The sequence below is a fragment of the Antedon mediterranea genome, chromosome 6 (genome assembly GCF_964355755.1).
Source record: "Antedon mediterranea chromosome 6, ecAntMedi1.1, whole genome shotgun sequence".
In the NCBI taxonomy this organism is placed as follows: Eukaryota; Metazoa; Echinodermata; class Crinoidea; order Comatulida; family Antedonidae; genus Antedon; species Antedon mediterranea.
In genome coordinates this window covers 28,238,588-28,257,757 of record NC_092675.1, presented here as the reverse complement: position 1 = coordinate 28,257,757, position 19,170 = coordinate 28,238,588, and the positions used below count along the sequence as shown (strand labels likewise).

Genomic DNA, 19,170 nt, shown 5'->3' with positions numbered 1-19,170 from the left:
TTTACTATATTATTTTATGTAAAATTTATATTTTGTAGGGTGCAAAGAAGTTATGTCCCCAGTGCAACATGATCACAGCTCCAGCCCAGCTACGCAAGATATACCTGTAGAGATCTAAAGATCGTCGTCACCTTGATGTGCTAGCGCAGTCTACAGGAACGCAATCATGTGGAACTGAATATAAAAATGTAACATAAAAATGAGCTGAAAATATTGAGATTTTATTTGAAACCTAGTAGACCTAGAACTTTTTAAATCGGCATCTACAGTAGTACATTTTGTTTTTCCAGTATTATGATATTTAGGCTTAGTCTACGATACCAACACGCCTTGTGATGCAACAATGTGGACACATTCTTTTGGGCTCATCTGAATAAAATCTGTAATTTATAATGTACCTGTATGTACAGAAGCTACCTGATGGTAATAATTGCATTCCTTTTCCTTGACAAAATTGGAACAGTTGTAACTGATTTGATTTTTTTGTTGTGTGATTATCAATACTGAAGTATGTACATGATAGGACTAGTATAAACCGATTCTACTAAAAATGCTGTAGGAATGTCAAGGAATTTATAACTGCCTTCAAACAGTCGCAGCTACAGACTACAGAACTGGGTAAAATCTTGTTCTTAAATACATGAATAAATTCAAAAAAAGGTTAACAAAGTATTTTTTAGATAATAATTGTATCTATCTTGGAATAAGGCCCAAATGTATGTTGCCTAAGCAATTAATTGAATAATCCGCCTTTTTTTTTAGCTGATTTGTGTTAATGATATAAATATTTATATAGCTGTTCTATTTGGCCAAAATCTAAACAAAAATAGAGACTGCTATTGAAAATTCGCTCATGCATGCAATTTCTACTAAAAAAAAATTAAAGGCTCAATTGCATAAATCTATCCCGACCTTAGATTTTATCAAATTCTGGGGTCGAATTTGGGTAACAATTTTGGGGCCGGAATTGAGTAACATCAACAATTTTGTAGGCTTTAAAATGCGTTTACAGCTCCTCCTCCTCCTCCTCTATGTGCAAGGATGCAGTTGAAATGTGTTGAAAATGACACACACAAAGTGTTTCTCTATTATACCAGTTTATATGTAAAAAATGTAAATACAGTAGCAATATAAATTTCTGCCTGAAGATATATAAAAAACATTGAATCAAGAAAATAGTTTTTGTTTTGCAATTCAAATACATTCATGGAAGTCATTTTTTGATACAGTTATTTTAAATTGCTTTTATTAATTTAAATAATTTTATGTTTATTGTTTTTATTTGTGCATTTGATGGATGGCAATTTTAAAGAATGCAATTCATAGCAATGTAAATTTTCCAATTTTAAGTACAGTATTTCTTTTTGAATTTAATAAGCATTTTGACAACTATAAATAGTATTCATTCTAGTTAGAAAAAATTCATGTCTGTGTCTATTTCTCAATTCTCATCAGTATGTCAGGCAGAGTTAACTTCTAAAACACTTTACCTTTACTGCCACACTGGTTTCTAGTACTGTTGCTCTATGGTGACTTGCATAGAATTTGTCCAAAAAAGCGAGCACTTATTTGCATACCTACCTAGGTAGGAGGAGTTGGATAGCCAAGTGGTTAGGACACTTGACTGTCATACAGATAGACCCGGGTTCAATTCCCGACAACTCCCAGTCCACTCAGCTGTAAATGAGTACCTGGTTGAAAATACTAGGGAGAAAAAAGGCGGCGTGGAAAGGAACTGGCCACCCTACCACATAATGCCAAGGCTTAGTACAATGAGCTCCTAACAGCTCATTCCCCTACGTTCAGAGAACACAGGACTCACCTTTACCTTTGCCTAGGTCTATGGTAGACATTGTGGATGAACGAAGTCCTTTCAGTAATCATATGGTTGTGTAACATTCAGAGGCATATCTAGAAATACTTTTTAAACTGGGGAGCACTAACATATTTTATAATATCTAATAATAGATATCAAAAGTAGGTAATACTTTCATTTTAACTGTCACTGAAGCAGGCAAGCGTGTGTCCCTAATGTTCTCCCTAGATCTGCCCCTGACAATCCGATTCCGTTTCATAAGGAATTCAAATGAGTCCATCTGGCAAATAACCACGGATCCATTTTGAGCAAGTTGAGCAGAATGTCTATTTCATGGTGATTAAATATAGAATATTTAAAGGTTTTGATATAGAGAAACTTATTTCCATATGCAATGTATGTGTAAGGGCACACAAACACACAATGTAATAGTAAAGTACCAATTTGGGGGATATAATCTGCCTGACATTCTGTTTAGACGTAGGACTCTCTTCATTGAATGTAATTCATCATAATTCCTGTAGTTTTTATAGATAATTTGTGGTATAACCTAATCAATTTACCTTTGGATTAATTCTTAACACCTATAAATTGTAGCAACAATAAACAAAGCTGAATCTGAACAATGTTGTGTTATCAGAATGTTTTTCTTTCTTGACATATTATGTTTCCACAGTTTTCAATTAGGATGAAGAGAAGAGTTGCAAATTTGACCATATCAGGAAGCTAATATTCAATCTTTTATTTCGGAATCTCTGGTCCATAGAAAGTAAAATTACATATAAATGAATTAAAAATAAACAAGACTGCTACTAGTTCTCATCACAGGATGGCATTCCTCCGATCCTGGGAAGCATCTTTGACTTATATAAGACGTTGCCTATAATCGTTGAGACTATAAATATTTGCACTTTAATTGAGTCTTCATAATATATATTTCTTAGGTAAGTGATGCAGAAAACATGAATTATTCATTAGTTATATTCTGCTACCTTATTAAATGTGCATTAAGCTCTGTCCACACTATCAAACTTTATGTGACAAAAAATGTGATGATGTCATATCACTACCATATTTGGGCACATCACACTAGTTTGATAGTGTAGACAGAGCTTAAGGTATGACCGACTACAATTCGCTAATGCAAACGCTTTCTGTCGAGTGTTCTGTGTAGTCGAATGGCTTAGACTGTGGGTTTGCATGGCGATGTACTGGGTCGAATCCTGTGAGCAGTTTCTTTTTGGTAAGAGATTATTTAGAGTGTTATGTTATATTTAGGAAGTAGGTAGCTATCTTGTAATTCCTTCACATAGAAAATAATGAATAATTCATGTTTGCATCATTTTTACCTACAAGAAAAAAAAATTGCTACCGGGAAGCCTCAGTGGTATGACAGCAAACTGGTCAGTTGGCATTCCCATCTTTACTAAAGTATTATGCACCTTTCCACTTCTTGAGCGCCTCAATCTCCACTATTAATGTTACTAGTGTTTACAATACAGTAAACATTTGCCTAATTACTTTATTTACCATTGAAATAATCTGTATCAAATTGATTAATCATCTTTATCAATAACACCACAAAACATTTCAATTTTTAAAACTGTTATTAACACTTTATTGCTGACTGATAAAATTCAAACAATGTACATATTTAAAATAGCATTTTCTCTACATCTATTGGACAGAAATTACCAACGAAAAATAACACGAGTTGTAGGAAGGTATATGAATAGCAAGGTTAAAACAATATAATTAAACCAAAGAAATTTAATACAAATATATTTTATAGTTCACCATTGTTTCTGCAACCAGGATTAGGCTAGATTACGTTAGACTTTTAAAATTAAAAGAAAACAACTTACAGAAATATACTATATTATTTCTATTTAAGCAAGGATAGAATGTCCTAAAGCATTACATCATATTCTAAAAATAACTTGTTGAATACTCTAAGCAAAACTACTGTTAACTAAATGTGCATAGATTTAATTAGCAAGTTTGACAATTTACAAGAATGAATAACTTTGTGTTTTCAACAAACTCAAGACGTGGTGTTTCGCAGCAGGGGGCCAGCATTAAATACAAATGCATTTTTAATCCTTACAATATCAAAAAGTTATATACAGGATATATTGTGATTAATATAATCCAATTTTCAAACCGGGAGATTTTTTGTATACCTTGTTCTTAACTGCTTTTTTATCCGTACTAAGAATTTTCCCTTTACACAGTCAAAATGGATATATTTGGATATACTTAAATACTTACAATGTATTTACCTTGATAGCCACCTCCCCCTTCCCTTAATGACCATTTGGCACTACACCTGAACCCTAATATTAGTACTGACCTAAACTAAGAATTTACAAGTACAAAAGGTGATACGTTGTTTCTCTAATATTCAGACAAACCACACAGTATACTAGTACACACCAAATAAGGGTTTTCCCGTCATGATATAATAGGGACAATTCTATTGGACCATTCAGCATTGAAGTCTACCAATCATAAACAACTACATTATGCATGTCACTAATCATCATTGTTCAGAAATTTGGAAACTATCACAATGCCAATTAGTTAATGAGCATGCTCAAATGTTTTTTTACGCTTTATTGGTTTGTATGTTAGCTGAAAAATACCTAATGTCTCGCACAACTGACTCTGAAACTTAAATACAATGAAAATAAATATGATGTACATAACATAAATAATAACTTTACCGATTTTGATTACAAAAAACTATTGGTTAGTGGTACACAAGTGTGTTTACCGTTATAAAAACTAGTTGTCCAGAATACTAGTGCAACAAAAAGAAATACCCAACACAATGTGTATCATTCATATAATATCATGTATGAAAATATTGTTCTAATAATCATATATTAATATTAATACTGGTAATATAACATCATGGCCATTCCTGTTATTTGTACGACTTTTTCTTTCAAGTGCGTTAGTAAAGGTGGATCATTCGAAATGTCGCTTGTGATTGCACGTCAATTCGTTACATCCAAATGGGAACCAAGCTTTAGCCACATTCACATTTTAATGTCTCGTACAGATAATTTTATATGAACATTAGATTTAATGTTCAAATCTGTCGGGAATCTTCAGTTACTTCTTTCTATATACACTATACAATGAGCGACAAATACATATCAACTAAAATGATTAATCTCATGAAAATTAATATCTTAAATTTATGTGTTTTTTTTATATAAATAAATAATAAGATTAATGAAAGTATCACTCACAAATTATTTCTTAATGGAGACTAATTTGGAACCTATATTCAATTTGTTTTCTTAATCAATTATATTACTACAGTACTATAATAATATAACACTCCATAATTTTTGTTCATCGCTTGATAAATCCAATTTACTTTGAAAGAATCGGGTATTTTTAATTAAAAATAAACTCAACTGTCCAATGGCAGTCTAGAGAATTTAAACAAATATCCAATATTGTTTTCCATAAAAAAAAATTGTACCATATATAACTTATACATCACTAGTCAACTTAAAGTCTATACATCACTGGATTATTCTGGTGACATGACCTAGTCAACTTAAAGTCTATACATCACTGGGTGATTTTGTAGTGACTAGACCTAGTTAAAGTAAAGTCTATACATAACTAGATTACTCTGTAATGGCTGGACCTAGTCAACGTAAAGTCTATACATCACTTGGTGACTAGAGGGAGTGAACCTAGACATCTATACACCACTGGATTGTGGTGATCTCGTTAAAATATGTAAATCACTGAGTGATTCTGGATTGTCTTAAATTCTATACACCACCTGGCGCTGGGGTGGTGATTGGAGGGCCTTCTTGAAATCTCCTTCGGTTGTGCACATCCTGAAAACCAAAAGCTTCCACAATTTCTTCTTCATTCAACTGTGAATTGCGATCGTAGTCAAACTGCTCAAGCTGAGATGTTCCTTTAAAACCTGGTCCTAAGAAATTTTCCATTTCTTCAAATGTTACATATCCTCGTTCCATATTCCAGATTCTGAAGCGAGCTTTTACATCTAAATTAAAAACAATCATTCAAAATAATGTTTTTTGATACAGTAAAATTAAACAAACACAGTAGAGCCCCTCTTCTGGTTCCCCCCATTCAGGGGACACTTTCTAGCATTTAAACACTATAGCCAACCCTTGTTAAGAGGATATTTTGTTGGGCTGAAAGATGTCCCATAATAGAGGTTCCAATGTATTCTTTGCATATGGCTAGCTGATAGCCTTGCTCTGCATAATTCTATTATCAAGGTTTTTAAATTTTGTTTTAAATTCTTTCACACACTACATATTTTTAGAAAAGAATTATTATGGGTTAACATTAGCATTTCCATATTTTTTGGAAATAAAAGATACCATGAGTTAGTATAAAATAAATATTCTGTAAACCCTTTACCTTCAATACTATTAACCCCTGGCAGTTCAAGATAGCCATAAGGTGGTGGCAACAAGTCTTGAAACGTGTCATTCACAGCCTGCGTTGGTGTTGTTGGGTACAGTGTATCTCCAAGTTCTGTAGCGCCAGGCAGACTTTCAGTAGGAGGCTGCATGGTTGGTGTTACTGCGTTTGTTGGATTCACTGGTGGTGGGGCTGATGTAACAATGGTTTTATTTGTTACTGAAACTGTGTAAGACAATGAAACAATGTGTTGAGTTCATAGACCGGCCGTCCAATGTGCTTTGTACTAGCCACAGGGGGCTAGTATTTCTTTAAGTGAAACAAAAAATGGTTGAAACCTAATTTTTTTACCCAATGCCAGTTTATTTTTGATAATAGTTTGCAGTAATAAAAAGTTGCAGTACAACAGTTTTGAGCTCTGTCTACACTATCAAACTAATTTGATGTGTCCAAATATGGTAGTGATATGCCCAAATATGGTAGTGATATGACATCATCATGTCCATATATGGGAACATCACATTTTTTTTGTCACATAAAGTTTGATAGTGTAGACAGAGCTTACCCTTTCTTCGACATTTATTTAAGTTGGAAATGGTGGATATTAATTGGTTAAAAACAGTAAGCATGTTATAAACACATTTTTTTACATTTAATGAATGGTGAGGATATTTCACTGATTGAAAGCCTCACATCCTATTTAATGGTAAACTCATGAAATAATCTTCCAATAATTCAAATCATAAACATTATTTGTATACTAACCTGGGGTATTTGAATTGTTAATAATATCTAACAAAAGTCTATGCATGTCTTGTAGTTGGCGCTGCAGAGCATCAATAGATTCTTGGTGATTCTCTGTTTTCATTTGTACTTGACTGAGGGTAAACTTTACATCGTTTAGATTCTGGATATTCTCTTCTTTAAAATGGTTCAATGAATTGGTCATGATTGTCTGAATGCCTAGCGTTGTATTCATGTTCAGTAGATTATTGTTCAGACTGGGAGTGTTTAACTGCAAGAAACAAATTATATTGTGTTACTTTGTGTGAAAAGTACATCATCTCAAATATTCTACATAAGAATGATTGTTCAGACTGGAAGTGTTTAACTGCAAGACACATACAGTTATTTTGTCACTTTGTGTGAAAACTACATCCTCTCAAATATTCTACAAGGATTATTGTTCAGACAGGGAGTGTTTAAACATATAGTCACATACCTGCTTCACTTTGTCCGTCAAAGTATCCACTGTTAACTGTAGCACAGCAATCTGAGCATGCATCATCATAACATCATGGGCATTGGAATCACCAGTTGATAAACTGCTGTTTTCATTACCAACATGGGCCATCTAAGAAATTAAAAAACAATATCTGTGAGTGTAATAATAGGAAAGGGAATTGGAAACAAATGGGTAACCATTACCTCCATGTGCACAACAGTTATTATCACACATGTGTCACACAAATATTAGTGTAATAATACAGTAATAAATAGTAGAGGCATTGGAAGTCAACTGGGAACCATATTTTACTAGACAAGTTAAATACATGCATCATTTGATGAGTTCATTAAAAAATTGTGTGAACGCAAGTGTTAATTCTTTGATCATGGCCACTAATCGCCAGGTTCTTTAATGCATCAAGAATGCATATACAGTGGAATGCCTTGAGTTGACTTTATATATATATTTTGTCTGTTATCCTGTACAACCTCAACTCTTTTTTTTAAGTGTGTACAGTGATTTCTTATGTTAACCTTCTTTATATGGTATGGATATATTACACAAACCAACAGTGGTGTTGGTAGTCTATGAGTGCTGCTTACCTGGATAAACCAACAATATAGCCCTCACTATCCGAAGATAGGATACAATTACGAAAAAAGGAAAATCCGTTTAGCACCCCTATCGGAGAGAGTGGGGTATATTGTCGGTTTATCCAGGTAAGCAGGCACGAAATAGACTGTGTAATCATGGTATTCCGAAAAAAAAAAAGATGAATCAAAAATGAATAACTTAAATGCTAGCATTTCTAATGCAGCTATTAATGATGATATAATTAACATTACCAGTGATTTAACATCTGATTGCAGTTTCAGTATGTCTATCAAATTCACAGTACTGTTAGCAGTTTGTACTCCCAATGGGATACTGCTTGAAATAAGGTTCAACCGCTCTGAGAAGTCTGTCTGCTGTTGCTCAACGGTAAATAACGATGCATTTAATGCGCCTATAACACTGGACAATTTTCTTAATTCCTGCAAAAATAAAAGTATAATTAATTATTTAATTGATAAATCTTGTAAAATCATATGTAATAATAATAATAATGGCGATATACAGTATATAGCGCCATATATAACAATAGCACTAATGGAATTGGATGTTACACCTTTTCAACAACATTCTTCTTCCCTAATGCTCCCTTATGTTAATGCTGAAAACTACTGGCTATGTGAGCTAGTACTCGTCTCGAAAGATGTACTAGGTCTTAAAGTACACATGGCATTTTGTGTGCACTGGACCTACAGTTCATAGTCCTTATCCGAGAAGACTCGTCCAGAACCATGGAGCAAGTGACCCTTGAATCCTTGCTAATGTTAATACTACATTATACAAACAATGACAATCTAAAGGAAAACATATTATAAATGTAATTCTACTAACCTGCTCAAAATAATCTGCAACAACTGCATCAGGCTGTTGGGTGTTGTTAGAAGCCTTGGTAACACTGGCATTAGAAGCAGGTATAGCTGATGGGTGCACCAGAGGCGGTGCTGAGGTTCCTTGTTCATGTGATGCCTGAGTCATGGATGCTACAGTACTCTGAAATCAAAAGGTTTGTTTGTTATCATTCATTTAGTTATTTATTTAAACTGTTCAGTCAAAGACTGGTCTCCCAGAGGGGCCAGTTATGATCAGTGGGCTTTGATGTACTAGTACACCGGGGTCAGCCCCTACTCATCTCGAAAGAACACATGAGCTAAATTTGTACACTGGACCTATGGTTTATAGTACTTATCCGAGAAGATAAAAGTATAACAGATTAATTAATATTACTACTAATACTATTGCATGTGCCTTTGTACTGACTTTAGTTTTCATAATTTATTATAGTAATCTTTTAATAGGACTGTTAACTCCATGTTTCTATTCTTGATTTTTATACAAAGAAAAATTCTTCAAATGCATTTTCCGAGTACATCATCATACTTTAAATTTATATGCATAACCTTTCTTTCAGGAAAATCGATATATTGCTGCTTATTAAAGATTATAATAATAATACACTTTTTAAGCGCATAATGCAAAAGCCTCTATGCGCTTCACATAAAAGAAAAGTAATCTGTAAAATACGGGACAAAATATTAAATAGCCCGCCCTCCATTTGCCAAGTATTTTGTTCAGTTTCTGAGTTACATCTTTATGAAGAGGAACAAAACTTCAAAAAAGAATCCTGAATAGGCATGAATAACACATACATTTTCCTAACCCATTCACCAGTCCGAGTAATAGAGTAATCTTTACTGTAAAATAATGTAATCTACCAGTCTACAAAAACATGCAGTAAGAATAAGAAAATGATTTTATCCGAGAGACATCATCAAAATAATTAATTAAATTTAAATTATTAATACAGTAAAAACTTAAACAGAAAAAAAACATAGAAAACCCAACAGTTTTACACAACTCTTCCAAGAGACATTTTATCATGCATTTTATAGAATTCAAAAAGATAAGGTTGAGAAATTAAATGTCAAATTAAGAGTTTTCATAATTTGTTAATTCTACTTCTTACCGCTATGGTTGACTGGTTCAAGAAAGTTTCATTAACCTAGGGATGCAATCAATTGGTCAGCTGTGATTGGTGATTGTGATTTTAAAGAGTATTACCAAAGACTGGTAATAAACAAAAGTAATTAATGTTCTACATTAGAACATACACACAGAAGACTGTGTACAGTACATAAACAAAGTCTTAAGCTCTAACTATATGATCAACAAATGTGATGTACCCATATATGGACACGATGATGTCATGTTACTACCATATTTAGGCACATCACTACCATATTTAGGCACATCACACATTTTTGTCAAACAAAGTTGGTAGCCAAGCATTTAAATGTGGGGAAATAATCTGTGTCTTAAATGGGCTGAATTTGGCACAGGTGTGAAGAACAACTTTCATCTCCCCAAGCTTCCCTTTGTGTTGAGCTTCCACCAAACGGCTTTCTTTCTTTTTTTTAAACAAGGGCGGAAATGGAGCGGTATACCGGGTAACCCCGCTATTTTTTTAAAAGATGCAGTAATATCTTTAAAGCCATACAACTTTTTTAATTCAACTGGCCATATGAAGACTTTAACCACCAATTAACAATTCCACTTATATGTACAACAAGGACATTTTTCACAATGTTTGCATTATTTTATGCCACATTACATCATATATTTAGTATGCAACATGAAATATACAAGGAGGTATATTAATTCAATTTTATCTTTCTTGACTATATAGTTAAGAAAAGTAAATAGTCGATTAACATGCAAATTATCTATGAATATATAATGTTAAGTATGTAATCATAGCATAGAGGCATGCAGTTATATTCATGACCATGTTTCTTCTCACATTCTTTTATAACCACTTCCAGAATATTCAGTGTGGTTATAGAAACTGGCCATTATAATTTACTATTTTCTATCGGTATGGTAGACCGTGTGTCTAATGTAAACATTTCTATTGGCACAGTTGACTGGGCATCTAGTTCCCTATTATACGACCGATTTAAGCATGATCAACCTTACAGATAGGTTAACATTGGTTATAAGGACCAATGATTGCCACCACCTCAAATTTTTGACTATCGAGCACGGCCATCCGTACAAATAGAAAATACTAAATTACATCTACAGTCGACCATGCCCATATAAAACTTTATACACGAATGGTTGAGCGCGGAGATAGCCACATCCATTTTTATAGACATTAGATATGGTAGTTTTGGTACGGCTTATGCAATCATCTTACCTGCAGATCTGCTACATTCTTGCTCAGGGACTGAATGTCTTCATGTTGCTGTTTTTGACTACTCTGTACAACTTGTACTGTACCTTTCAATTCTTCAACTTCACTACCCAAACCAGCAACAACCTACAATAATACACATAAAAAAAAAGTATTTGTGGTTTTACGTAGCGGTAGATGTTACCGGTCCATCATTACTTGTACAAATGTTTTGTAACAGCTTTTATCCAGCTGCCATTCAGGCAATGAATGCTCGTCATTATACCGTACGAAAGTGATGTGACACTTCGATCTAAAATCTGGTGATAACTAAATATCACAAAAAGGCGTTTTATTCAGGTTTTTAGACTTCTCATTTCAAAATGCAAGCAATCCAAAAAAAAAAAAAGTTTCTACCTTCTGCAATTGTGGGTCATCAGCAGCTACTGCTTGTTTCGGTGTCAGCAATGCTTGTACTTTATTCTTCAATGCTAGTGATGTAGTATTAAGTTCTACTATCTACAATACAAAAATATATATATTATATAACAATAATAATCCCAAGCTAAACAATTTAATAGAAAATCGATATTTTTATTTTATTTTGTTCACAACCAACAGTGATGAAACCGCCACTAACCGGTTATGGCCAGATGTGTAGACTCAATTCAAGTAAAAAATGTTTTAGTCTCAACGATTATAGACAACGTCTTATATAAGTTAAAGATGCTCTCCAGGTTGAATGCCATCCTGAGATGAGTAGTGGTAATCAGTATAGTCTTTTTTTATTTTGAATTCATTTATATAATTTTACTTTCTATGAACCAAAAGAGATTTTTAAAAAAAGAAGATTGATTTACTTCGTAGAATTAAAGGAAAAAGGACCAACCTTATTGTTAACTTCTACCAATTTCATGTCCAGCCTCTCAACATTCTCTTTTAATTTATTCCGACTATCATTAATGTTCTTCTCCAGTCCATTAATTAATGCGCCTGACGAATCTAGCTGTGATTTGGATGTGCTGCTTTCTTTCTCAACTAAATAATAAAATAAAATATCATAACTATTTGCATTATTATATTTTCACCAGTATCCCTAAAAACATGCAGTTTATCATTTTATTTCTGCATGCACTAAATATGCACAGATCTTGTAGTTGTAGGAAGGAGAGATATGCCTTGTCCCCCATGTTTGATGACAACAAAAAATGTACTTTCATAAACATTAAGCCTGGTCTACACTATCACTAACTTTATGTGACAATAATGTCCCAAATATGGACATAGGGATGTAATATCACTACCATATTTGGGCATATCACTACCATATTTAGATACATCACACTTTTGTTGTCAAACTAGTTTGATAGGGTAGACAGAGCTTTATAGTACATTCCTGGATATGCTTGGTTTCCCTATTTTAAACGGATCACCGGTGGCCGCAATATGGTAAGTGTATACCATGATAAAATATAGATCATGGTATGCCTGGACCATGGTGAATTATTACAATAGTATAATTAATTATTCAAAATAAACATTAATTAATGCATAATTTAGTAGTTGATAAAGATTCACTTAAATTATACATTTACCTATAAAACTGAAAACACTTATTGTATAAATTGTATAGTAATACAAACTCAATGAGTCACAGAATCACTTTTGTATGCTATAATGCATTTACCATTCAAATTCAATGTATATACTGTACAAACAATTGTAACATTAAATATGATTCTGAGCTTTTTATTGCTCTTATTTTATAATAGCAATAAAAGAACTGAAATGTTTCAATTTTGTTTTATGAGAAATCTAAGTAAGCCTACTGTACGAGATATTACATTAAACATTATTTTAAATGGTCTTTCCTACAGTTAAACTATAATACTGTAAATAAGTTTAAACAATATATAATAAGTTTAAACAATATATACAGTAAGTTTAAACAATATATAATAAGTTATATTAAGTTTAAACCACTAACTACAAATAATAATAATGTATATTAATTATCAATTAAAACTTAAAATTATTACTTTACCTTATATAATACATTTTACTTTATATCGTATTTCAAATAACGTGCACATTTATCTTTCTTTTGACAAATTACATGTGTTGTTTCAGACATAAACAGCATGACCTTGTATGTGACCTTATATAACAGGTATATACAGTACCCAAATCAAACATAAACATGTTGAAGAATAATATTTAAATTGAGCAAGTATATTTAGTGTTTTTAGTTAGTAGGAAGTTTGAATTTGGAATATAGTAAAAAATATGTTTTCTTCACCATTATTATATTTTTTCCATTTTATCCTTTAAAATATTATTACCGGTACTAGTTATGGTTTTAAAAAAGCTTCTAACATACATTTTTCATTATAAAACAAAACACCTACTGATGAATTTGATTTTAAAGTGTGGGAGGATAACTTAAAGCTAACAACCAATATTCATTTGATTCATAAACATAGGCAAGTGCGATGTCTGCCTCATGCTGGCTATTACAGTTACAAACACATTATTCAACGACCACATAGAGTCTAGAGAGTTGCAAAACATACCAAGCTCCAGTCTTTGCCTTAGACCATCTACATCATTTTTCAGATCAAAGTTCATCCAAAGGAGTGCAATAGACATTATAAGTGAAGCAACAAGTAAAACTAAGACACAGCCAGATAGACAAATGTTGCAAACATTAGGTCTGGTGGTAGAGTAAAAGAAAACGTTTATCATCATAGTACAATATATAAGATCTGCTTTTACATACAAATTGAACTTCAGATTTCCATTACACATCAAATATAGGGAATCTTATTATATTCAAGCCCACTTATAAGTTATATTATCTGGGGCGCATATTTAAACATAATTTTATCACATTTTTTAAAACACAGTTTTATAAAGTGTGGGCGGATGAAGCCAACAAACAAATAAATGACAAAAATATATTCATTTCATACAAAAATAAAAGATAGGCCTAGGGCCTAGGCCTAGCTAGGCATACTAGGCTAGGTGAGGAAATGATAACAACAAATGTTGTTATTGGCGCCTACGAGGCCTACCGCGGGACTTGGGGTAGGCTAGAACTAGTAGACTAGTCGGATCGCTAGCTAAGCTATGCCTAGGCTAGCGTCTCTCAGTAGTACTCGATCCGCCGCCGAGTCACCTGGTCCCGGCAAAAGAAGACTTCTTCTTGTTGAATACTCTTTCTATAACAAATGACATTTTAAATAACACGTCTCTTACTTCCTAACAAATGTTCTTTTAGGTGGAGAGAAATCTAAGTCCAGCGATGACCCGCTGTCAGATTCTATATTTAGGAGCAATTCGTGCCCTTCTTCTTTGTGAGAAGGCATAGTTTTCTTCTTGTTGTTGGACAGTTTTGTACGGGATCCGTTTGTGACAAGGGCGTCCAGTTCCTTCCGTTTTTTCATCTTTTTAACAGGCTTTGAGAACCCATTTGACTTGCTTTGATGATCCAGGGTTGCGTCTTAATAACTTAAAAAAACTTGTAGAAAATCAGTATTTATTCTTTGCTTAGTTTACTGCTTTTTCAAACGATTCTTTCGTATAATCTGTAATTTCTTCTGCCATGTTTAGACGTCAGATACGGAATACTGATGATGTATACCCTCACATGAATTACAATACAGTGAATTTGATTCGATAATGCTCGGCACAGCGAAAATTCCAACCAATGTGAATCCTTGTTATACATGAGAAAAGGTATTTTGGAATATTCCACTTTTCATCCTTCACCATCCTTCTCACCACCTCTCAGAAAACATAAATAAAACCTACTATATTATATCTTTAAAGTAGTTGCATAAGTTGAATGTAAAACACCATTTTAAACATTGTATTTTTATTGACTCTTATATGCAAAAAAAAAAAGCAAAATTGTAGCTGATGATGAATAAACACCCTACATGAACATGGATAAGTCTCTTTTACAGTACATGAACTTAACTTTTTAGTTATCATAGCAATATAACCACGTGGCAAGTGTGCTACCGTTTATGGGAGACTGTCACGAACTCCCTTTAGGCTTTACATATGTTTCCGAGCGGTTGAAAATACTTTAGGAACTCTAAAAGTATACACACAAAATCCAAAAAGTTGTAAAATAACTCAAAAACAAAGCATTAATTCCAATCAACTTCAACTTTCAACAATCCAATCTGTTATAATACTGCACGTTTTAAATTGTTGCAATATTGTTGTTTTAATCTACCAAGCAAAGTGAATTTCCATTTTTATGGACAAATAAAATTTCTTGAATCTTGAATCTTGAATCTTGAATCCAGTAAGCACTTTAAACAGCTTCACAAGAACTTTTACAATCTAATATCCAACCTTCTTCAAAAAAATAAATGCTTCAATCAAAAAATCCTTCTCCCTTTCTTACAATTCTCATACTTCCCCTTATATACAATATGTTCACCCTTCTATAAGATCATTCCTTATACTTCCTTAGCACTTCTGGAATGTTCCTGATTGTTCTTATATTAATTATACATGGTTTCTTAAATCAAAACATCTTATTCTAGAATGTTCATGTAGATACTTTCTTAGATGTTACTGTATATGTTAAGGAATGGTAATTTATTACAGAGACCTACTTAGTAGGTAGGGCCTATATTAATTCTAATGGTTTCAGGGTTTGATTGTTTCGATTCCGTTGTGACTTTAAGCCTGTTTATATAGCCTAGTGGTAGACTTATCAGCTAGGCCTAAATTCAATATTAAACCATGGAGGTATAAAAATCCTCTATGATTAAACTGTGACTTTTTATCATTGTCATTAGACCACCAATTAACTGTGACTTTTATCATTGTCATTATGCCAATTTAGTTTATTATAAGTTTGTTACTTTAACTGATATAATGTTTTACTTTGTTTTTGTTGTAGACCTACATATTTTTTATTATTATTCGGATACAATCGGAGTCTGTGTTCTTGTAATATTCAATTTATTCAAGGCAGCCTACAAAAATTAAGATAACAAACTATGTAGGCCTAATCACAATTTACATACAATGCAAATGTCGAAACAATGTCTTCAATTTATAGTTACGGTATCAATATTAATGTTAGTTTGTTCATTCACAATATATAATATATTTATTATTGAATACATGGATGTTAAACTTGTGCTGTGAATGATATCTATCCTGAGGTTCGTATGCCTAAGCGTGGTTCCCCACTAGAACGCAACGTAACAGCGTCGTGTTGTATTGCGAATTACAAGTGGGAACCGACGACGCAATAGTTCTGCACTGCATCGCAGATTTGATTTCACGCAGGCGGGGCAAACACAATTATTGGAAGAGCATTTTCTAAAGCTTGGTTCCCACTAGAACGTAGCGCAAGGACGTAAACGCAACGCAAGCGTTTTACCCAATGACAAGCAAAGTTAGAGACAAGCGAATAAACCATCGTTTACCATTCACTTGCGTTGCGTTACGTCTTTGTGTTGCGTCGCTAGTGGGAACCACGCTTTACGTTGCGTAGGTTGCGTTACGTTGCGTCGCTACGGTGGGCTAACTTTTAGCTTTAAGAAGTGTATACTTACAGTTATCAACCTTGCTCTTCAAACTCTCGATTTCAGTTTTCAGACTCAGTGATATTATACACAATCCACACATACACGTTAGCATAAAGACAACCAACATGAATTTTAAGGCAACAACAACATTGAATGATGAAATGTCATCCCCAACCGCTCGACTCGACAGTTTTCTGGAAAAAAACAAAAGGATAAAAAAAAATCATTGTTGTTTCATGACTTTGAAATCAGTGCATTTATTCTACTCCACAATATTATTTTCCCACTTATGATGACGTCATCTCAAAATTCCTACAATCTTTAAAGCGGGCTTATTTCTCAACGCTCGTTCTAACTTAAGAGAGTGAGACTATTAATGTATCAAAGTTGTTGCTAAGGATTATTATTCTAAAACAAAAAAAACGTGATGTGCCCAAATATGTAATTCCAGAGAGGCGAATAAGCAATTTGCTTTAGCCTTAATTTCAAGGTAATTCAAATATGAAAGTGATATGCACAAAATATGGTAGTGATATGACATCATCATGTCCATTATGGGCACATCACATATTTTTTTGTCACAAGTTTGATAGTGTAGACAGAGCTACAGAGCATATGAGAGGTTTTTTTCAGAGCCAAAACCGAAACTGAAACAGATATTGTTTGGAATGACAGATTATTTGAGGTTTTAAAGTTCTGATTTTTTTGTTCATATCCCAAATTGAATCCATCTCGCGACGACGAATCGCACAACAATTGACACGCTGCGCGCTTCGGGCGGTGTGGTTAGTGATTCAATATTAAGCTCAACGTGCGTGCTTAGCAGCAATCGGTTGTGGTGATTTTACTTTTATCCTTTATTACACAACAATATCAATTAAATAGGTGGTGGTCTGCCAGGCCTATTACTCAACAGAGACGTCACAATCGATAAAACAATCTATAACTGACACCTGTTGCACATCGTGAATGCACTTGTGAAAAATCGGTCTAAACAAAATGGACGTGTAGGCTAATATCTGATTATTTTGGTACTTAATTTGAATGTATTGGCCCAACACCACCACCGAAATAGTAGGCCTTGTACGAGAAATCCGATTTTGATGTTCTTAGTCCGTACTATACATTAGACAAATTGATTACTAATAATAGGCTCATAAACATATCATTTGAATGAAGATTTAACATGCCTTTTAAAATTCTATTAGGCCTATATACAAACAAACTTTTTGCATGATAGGCAGGTATACCGGTGCAAGAGCCCACTCACAAATAGAAAATGAAACATACCTTTGGTTTAAAAATTTGTCGTGTGATCTTAATTCAATAAAATGGAATTCTGTACCAACGTGCGTGTCTTATTATGAATTGAAAACGTGTTCGTCGTTTAGCGAGAGGTGATCTCTCCACTTAAACTTATCATACTTACTTCCATAAAAGCCCCAGACGAAGAAAAATGTTACACGCGCAACACTTTTTTTGGGGTAGGCCTAAGTAGGTACAAGTGTTGAATAGAATTGTGTGGTGGTCTTCGACAACGGTTAGGGTTAGGTTATAGGTTAAGTAAAAACATTTTCAGATTTTTTTTCAGTCGTATTGTTTCCAAACTAGATCACTCCACTCCATCATCTCATAAAAAATATTTCATCGCCTTCGTCATCATTATCAAAACTAACCCAAAAGTAACTTACTTTCTATTATGCCGAACAGCACTTTTCCTGGGTGGAGGCAACGAAAACTCCTGCAAGTCATCCGAGTCATCGCTACCCATGGCATTAGTCGGCAGAAGTTGTTTCCCAGCTTCTCTATCTTCCATGTCGACGGACTGAGAATGGGGAGCAGTTCCGTAAGTCGTTCCTCTGGACATTATTTTTCTATTTAAATACGCCTGTGTGTTTACCAGTTGTATTTAGTTACTTACGTGATCTCTCTCGAATTACATTGAAACAGATTGGAAAATATTTTCAAATATTGATTTGTCTTTCTTTTGTTATTTAAATGATTCTAATCACCATCTCATTGATTTTAAACACAGTTGTTCAACATCACACCAAAGCACATGACACTAACATTTCAACATTTTGAAATATTTATATATCTATTATTATTTTTAATTAAAACTAGAGAATGCATACCTCCGCCTACTGTAAAATTCTCCTACATAAGATTTCTTCGGGAAAAAATATATATATATATATTTTTCGAAACCTGAGCTGCACTGACGAGATCTAATAAGATCGGAACAGTACTGTCTGATTGGATATATTAATATATATATTTGTGTGTGTATTAATGCTGTTTGTGATTTAGGCTAATTTCACTACAAGCATGTGTATGCGAGTTTTGTGTA

The 19,170-nt window shown here is 33.3% G+C and overlaps 2 protein-coding genes across 7 annotated transcripts in view; one reads left to right on the top strand and one right to left on the bottom strand.

Annotated features, from left to right (window-relative positions):
• Window positions 1-19,170, top strand: part of LOC140051995 (E3 ubiquitin-protein ligase RNF220-like) — a 66,873-nt gene that overhangs the window by 31,702 nt on the left and 16,001 nt on the right. For 3 of the 4 annotated variants that reach the window (XM_072097361.1, XM_072097362.1, XM_072097359.1), the window contains exon 12: window positions 39-2,433. In XM_072097361.1, coding sequence (XP_071953462.1) covers window positions 39-110 — 72 coding nt within the window. In that variant the 3' untranslated portion in view covers window positions 111-2,433. Of the gene's footprint in view, window positions 1-38; window positions 2,434-19,170 lie in introns of those variants that run through there. The other variant, XM_072097360.1, reaches the window with a different exon arrangement.
• LOC140051583 (uncharacterized) lies at window positions 3,406-18,739 on the bottom strand. Of its 3 annotated transcripts, none has more exons than XM_072096839.1 (12): window positions 18,512-18,739; window positions 16,848-17,014; window positions 12,149-12,297; window positions 11,677-11,778; window positions 11,284-11,406; window positions 10,051-10,086; window positions 8,919-9,077; window positions 8,321-8,509; window positions 7,470-7,601; window positions 7,013-7,262; window positions 6,245-6,472; window positions 3,406-5,858 (listed from the first exon to the last, which is right to left on the bottom strand). In XM_072096839.1, the coding sequence occupies exons 1-12, from the start codon at window positions 18,685-18,687 to the stop codon at window positions 5,617-5,619; spliced, it is 1,953 nt and encodes a 650-aa protein (XP_071952940.1). In that variant the 5' UTR covers window positions 18,688-18,739; the 3' UTR covers window positions 3,406-5,616. The 3 variants fall into 3 exon arrangements, with proteins under 3 accessions (XP_071952940.1, XP_071952941.1, XP_071952942.1); XM_072096840.1 differs by lacking the exons at window positions 16,848-17,014; window positions 18,512-18,739 and adding exons at window positions 13,833-13,972; window positions 14,518-14,872 and having other exon boundaries at window positions 3,407-5,858; XM_072096841.1 differs by lacking the exon at window positions 10,051-10,086 and having other exon boundaries at window positions 3,407-5,858.

Bases quoted from the DNA above. Each gene is read 5' to 3' on its own strand.
- LOC140051583 (XM_072096839.1), bottom strand. From the start codon at position 18,687: ATGTCCAGAGGAACGACTTACGGAACTGCTCCCCATTCTCAGTCCGTC. The intron at 12,298-16,847 runs GTAAGTATACAC...TTTATTATTTAG, and splicing joins GAAGAGCAAGGTTGATAACT to TTGAGAAAGAAAGCAGCACA. The intron at 6,473-7,012 runs GTTAGTATACAA...TGTCTTACACAG, and splicing joins TAACAATTCAAATACCCCAG to TTTCAGTAACAAATAAAACC.